A 6,000-nucleotide genomic window follows, 5' to 3' on the forward strand; every position below is an offset into this window, starting at 1 on the left:
TCAACCAGAGGAGGAATTACCCCAGACAGCCCAGACGAACCTGCAACATACGAACGAAAAGATGTCGCTCGGCCATGCTGGAGTTCCTTCTTCTCTGGTACCGTACAAGAAGCTCAGGCGTAGATTGCCTTTTGAGGTTGGAAGTCCAGGAAGCCTGAGAGGCATTTATGACCTCTGAGTGATTTCTTAATACTAGAGGATGCGCAGGTCGAAGGCAGCACTCATCCTTTTTGGATTGTAGAAACGAGGGAGAACCCTCCCAGAGATGCATAGTAGGCTTTCAGCCTAGTTTCCCATAATAACGAAACCGGGCAGCCCCGTGTGAACCTCTTTGAAATTGTGCCAAGGGTGTGACGTTGCAAGACATCGTTTCGAGTACAGGTGATGATAAATAAGGTCAGAACGACGTTCTTCGAGTCATTACGAGTAGTAGCGGTTTAGTGTTCTTTTTGCAAGTCCCAGAGCAGAGCGGATGGCAGGATTGAGGTCTTCATTCTTGATGGTGCAATTAGTGAAAACATTGTCAATGTGGTCCATCGCAGGGATGACCATGGCGAGGTTTGGTGTCCCGCGTGAAAAGTACAGTGTTGCGTCCTTGAGGATCTGTGATTATGTGATTAGTATGCATTGTGACGAGCATGTGACTAAGTCACCTTCAATACATCACGCAGTTGCTTTGCAAGCGTCCATTCATCATCTTCGAGTGCATATTCCCCAAGACCAAGCTTACGCTTGTCCATGATAGCGTCAATCGCCTTCCGGTACTCCAACGCGAAATTCAACATGTCGAATGTTGAATTCCATCAAGTCAACACGTCCCGCGGCATTATTCGTGGAGCAAGTTCTAAGTTATCAAGGATCGATTTCCACGCAGGAAGTAGGATGGTCGTAGAATGTATAATTTTGAATGCGAGTTTGCGGAGCTGCAATGGGAGTCAGGCTATGCACACAGGTAAATATTTTGTTATGACCTTTGCAAGTACAAATCTGATTGGCTGAATGCTGCCTGCCAACTCTAAGCGCTCTTCACAGCCCAGCAACGCCTCTTCGTCTATCCACCCTTCACCATTGTCATCATTGTCGGCACCCTTGTCAGGGTCTTCATACCGTGTCTGCAAGTCTTCGAGCTCTACATCCCCAGTAAGTCTATCCAGCTCTTTGTCCGTCTCTCGACCATCTCGAACCTTCTTTTTTGGAGCATCAAACTCATGCAGTAATGATTTAGCTACGAGATTCACGATGTGTAAGAAACATTGTGTGCGGCTTGTCTCGCCTGCAAAGTGGGGCACCAGATCTACAAGCTCGGTGACAAGGGTGTCATTTGATGATGCATTGTCCACTGTCACACTGAGCATCTGTGCCCCATGTTACAGGTGAGTTCTCTCTGACTGATAATGATTTATTTTACCTTATCCGAGATTCCAAAATCTTCTAGGACCTTTGCAAATGCTTCGGCCAAGTTAGCGCCAGTGTGCGTCTGTTAGTGCTCATTAGCGTGATTTCCATTGATGGTAAGTTTTGTTTACCTTTGCAACTTCAATGATATCAAGAATCATTGCTAGAGGCTGACCTTCATGCTCTAGATGGACTGACAAGGCTACATATGCCCTATGATTTGGGGATGTCCAGGCATCTGTCGCAAAATTCAGCTCGCCCTCATAATTCTGGTGAGGTTCTTAGTTTGTGTCACCGCATGCTAACTTTAACTTACCTGTAACATATTTGCAATGCGCTTCCACATCTTTACAAAAACTTGTTTAACATCACATGCAACAGTGGATGGGGATGGTAAGTAATATTCTGGCCGCCCGGTCTTTATTAGATTTTGAAACCCTTGATCATTGACCATCTCAAACGATCGTAGACTCTCGGACACCCAACGGACAACCTCTGCCCTGGTTGTGTACTATCAGTGGTGTCTCATTGAGTGTGCTTGCTTAAAACGAACCTTGTCTCAGTGCGGGTGTGTTGACGGTGTCTTACTAGGATGTGAAAACAGTAAAATTCACCAATTTTCAGTATCCTACCACGGTCAACAGTTCAGACAAATACCAACAGTCGATAACGTGGTCGTTCGTGGGAAAAAGTGTGTTGAGTTTTCAAAGGAAGTACTCAGTGACTAAAAAGGGGGGAAACAGAATCAGTAACTGGCTTGATGCAGTGCTATGATCCTAAAGAAAGTCAATAACTGGCGCGATGCAGTGCTATGACTTCAACGAATACAGATGTATGTCTTATGCGATGATTCTTAGAGCTATAACAATACTCCCTATCTTCACAAACCAATTGGAGATCAAACTAAGCCTCTAACACAGATCAGCCCGAACTAATACGTGACTTCGAAACCTACTCTCTGCTGCTCAGGCACTACACGATGAGTTTGACGCAGGACAGAACAGAGTACAACCTATTGATGTAGTCTTAAGTGGGCCAAGTTCTTAATATTAGTGACCGACTGTTAGTCTTATTTGTCTTCCTTTGCTAATGAAAATATGTATATTCTCCCCACAGAATTGATTTCCTGTGTCTTGAAAGAGAACTGGAATATGTCTGTACTAGATGACTGATAACCGTGTACCAGCTAGTGTAAAATGTATGGCTCAATGGTGGCCTCAATTATGCCTCTGTATGTCGTGGGAAACAGTGTCAAAAAGTGGAATGAAATAAGCTAATATTTCACTCAGTGTGTCACTCAGTAATCTTTGAGGTGAGAATTTTGAAAAGAGCCTTATGGTCACTCTTCTTATCTTTCACTCACTCTTTCACTCTCAAACTTAGATGATACTTGGAAATGGGCTCTGAGATGGGAGCTCTCTTTATTAAAAGGGAAAATGGGCCCTTTATATACTACTCTACTAGTGGCTGTGCTACTGATTACTAATCTACTACTAAAATGTCAAAGAATGCCATAGAATGTTCCAGATTATTCTACCAGTATTGCTTTCAAATCAACATTTAGTGGCTGTGCTCTGTGGCTATGCTAACCTGTGCTAGCAGGCTGTGTACACTGCCTCTGCACTGCCTGAATGCTGTACTCCAAAGCTGTGTTCAAACTTTGTTGGAATTCTTACAGTCTAATGTTAACTTGTTAAATACCACAGTGTTGGTCTTGCATATTTGTCATAATGAAGTCTCTGCATGGTTTCCTAATGTGTCACCAAGTCACATGAGTCCGATTATGTAATGAGGTATGAAGTCTTTCAGGTCTTTCCTCTGAGTATTGTGAAAAACGAGAGGCTCGCATAGAAAATTGAAAGGCTCGCGTAAAAACGAACATTACCTTGCGAAGCAAGGTCATGTTTCGTGGGGACATAATCTGTCAGTCACCTGACATCAACATCATGCTGTGCATGCAAACAGAATGATAAGGCTAAACAAAGCTACACGTCTCGCAATAACAGTGAATGCTACATCATACATAGCGACGATAAACACAATGAACGAAGCCATAAACTAATACGTCACGCTCGGTACAAATACAAAGGCTGACGCGCCCTCATGATACAATTACAAAGACCAAGTCCGCAAAACATACACATCGATACTTAATCCTTTGAACCGCTCGCTATTGCTGTCTCGTGTTTCTTATGAACAGGCTGATCGTCGTCCACATCACTCAGGGGATGTTTTGATGCCACGCTGACGCTACGTTTGAGGATGTTGATCCTCCCTGCCTTCGCCAAAAACGTATCATATCCTTGAACGTGCCACTGGAGAACCGTAAAATGGACTTCGACCAAGGCCCCGTCCAATGTTCGGTTAGCATCTAAAGGTGGGATTGCTTGGCCGTCTTCAAAGACAGGCAGAGGGACAGCGCGATGAGTGTATTTGACGAGCTCGAACTGGTCTTCCAGATCAGTTGGAATGACCCAGCTCTCAGTGATACTGTCCATCTTGGGAGCATCGGGAGCTCGCTTTCCATGAGGAGAATCAGGAATGCGAGCGGGCTGGGTGAAAATTAATTTGAGTTCTTAACTAAACGCACATCACTCACCCTCTGTTCAAATACGTTGGCAGTTACGCGCAACATCTCGCCAGTCACATCTCGAATCACCATGTTTCTATGATCGCCTGTCGTTCCAGCTACTTTCTGCATCGTCTCAAGATTGGTGATAGCCGCATCGAAATCTCGTCCCAGAATTTTGTCCGTGGGACGCATCAAATGCAATTGATACTTGGCTTTTTCAAGGCCACCTTTCTTGAGATAGTTGCCAGTGGTGCCGCACTTAAGATTCCAAGGTGATACCCGTCCGACAATAAAGCCGGTGAAAGGTGTTTGATCCTCGCGGTCCACGATAATTAATCCATTTGCAGAGTGTTGCCACGAGATCCGTTTGCACAAAGTAGTAGATGCATAACTATCATCACGGGAGGCGAAATGTTCGTGATAAACTTGAGCATCGAACGACATAGTGTTTCATGTGTAAGAAAAAGGGGTGCGCGAGGGAAGCATTGTTATCTGAGTTTGAATTGTTGTCTCTCCGCACTTTTTTTTGTCCGAGTCTATATCCTAGTCTTAAGTCGCTGCACGTCGCCCTTTTCTACGTTAGATGTCGTCGCAATCGCGTCCTCGTATAGTTGGTCAAGTTACTGATATCCATCAATCGTGCTTTGGCTTGTTGTACGGACTTGAATATATATTGCAGGAAGGGGCAAAACCGTCTAAAATGAGGCCAAAGTCAGTAAAACATGTCTTTGTAGGATATGAAGACGGACCGAAGGCAGTGAGATATTATGATGCCCGATCCTATCGATTCCTGCGCAACAAACTTCCCCAAGAAATGGTTGATGTGCAGCGCGAGGGGGAGATAGGGAGTACAGACACGCAGCCATCAGGAGGAGCTGACATGCAGACACCTAAAGAACCACTTACAAAAGATAATGAGCGCAGAATAGAGAAGGACGTACCAATCGTTGAAGAGAGAAGGAGTGAAAGCTCTACTTCCTCAGAACAAAAATGAAAACGTCCTCTAGAGAATGAACTGCCTAGAAAAACAAAAAGGAAGGTTGTCAGACAAGACTACCGTGAATTGAATGATATGGTACAGAAATTGGCTTACCTTGATCGTGAAAGCGGATATGAGGAGACAGAAATGACCCAGACCGAAACCGATATCATAATACGTTGTCATCTTCAGACGGACACACGTGTGAAGGTATGAATAGGAACGGGGAAAAGGACAAAAAGCAAAATGCAATTAAATTGCTTCGCCGGTTCAGGGTTCAAAGCAACTCTGTACGCCCTGTCCGGGTCTGCATTTACACTGGGATCAGCTCAGGGTTCGAAGCAACTTCGGACTGCCCTGGCCAGCCCTGGTAAAATGAGAAAGTGCGGGCGAAATTGACAGAACGAGTACTCACTTCCACGATGTTTGGGCACTACGATTATTTCCCACGGGTTCGGGAACTTCCTCCACAGCTGGCCAACCGTCTCAACCACCCAGAGCGACTCGTGCCGATCAGATTTGAGTTCGATGTGGAGCATCATAAGATGCACAAGACCTTTGTATGGAATCTAAATAGTAAGCTTCTTGTCTAGAGTAGCTTTCATTGCTGACGTCATTTAGATCCTGTCATCATTCCTGAGCATTTTGCGCAGACGCTTGTCGAAGATTATACGCTACCCACCATGTTGACGGCGACTGGAAAAGAAGTGCGTCATTTTTATTTTGCTGTCATATATCTACTAACTATTGCTATCCCTGCTCTGACTTCCTGCACTCATTTCCCACCGGCACCTTCATCATCACGACATGCTAGCAGACCGGTACACATACTTCTGTTCCAGTTACAGGACATGCGGAGGCACACCAACGGAAGTCACTTGTGAGATTTTAGCTGTCTTTTTCCAATGTTTTTTAACCCTACTATAGGACTGCGCCGAATACCACGAACCTTCCAGGTGTCCTAGGCGAATCAGAAATCATGGGGTCGAATCACGTCCTCCATGTTCTAACTCGTCGTGGTGTAGGGCACTACATCGATGGTAAGAGAATGTAG

The 6,000-nt window shown here is 45.0% G+C and overlaps 2 protein-coding genes across 2 annotated transcripts; one reads left to right on the forward strand and one right to left on the reverse strand.

Annotated features, from left to right (window-relative positions):
- Positions 1–3,545: 3,545 nt before the first annotated feature.
- Positions 3,546–4,411, reverse strand: HD556DRAFT_1303158 (uncharacterized protein; the record flags this gene model as incomplete). Its single annotated transcript, XM_041299583.1, has 2 exons — positions 3,546–3,947; positions 3,995–4,411. 2 exons carry the CDS (start codon positions 4,409–4,411, stop codon positions 3,546–3,548), a joined length of 819 nt encoding a protein of 272 aa, XP_041167235.1.
- A 957-nt stretch (positions 4,412–5,368) lies between these two features.
- On the forward strand, positions 5,369–6,000 carry HD556DRAFT_1303159 (uncharacterized protein; the record flags this gene model as incomplete). The annotated part of the gene is made up of 4 exons (XM_041299584.1): positions 5,369–5,522; positions 5,568–5,653; positions 5,789–5,826; positions 5,874–6,000. The coding sequence occupies 4 exons, from the start codon at positions 5,369–5,371 to the stop codon at positions 5,998–6,000; spliced, it is 405 nt and encodes a 134-aa protein (XP_041167236.1).

This window comes from Suillus plorans (genome assembly GCF_016647745.1).
Source record: "Suillus plorans strain S12 chromosome Unknown HD556scaffold_2, whole genome shotgun sequence".
Classification (NCBI taxonomy): Eukaryota; Fungi; Basidiomycota; class Agaricomycetes; order Boletales; family Suillaceae; genus Suillus; species Suillus plorans.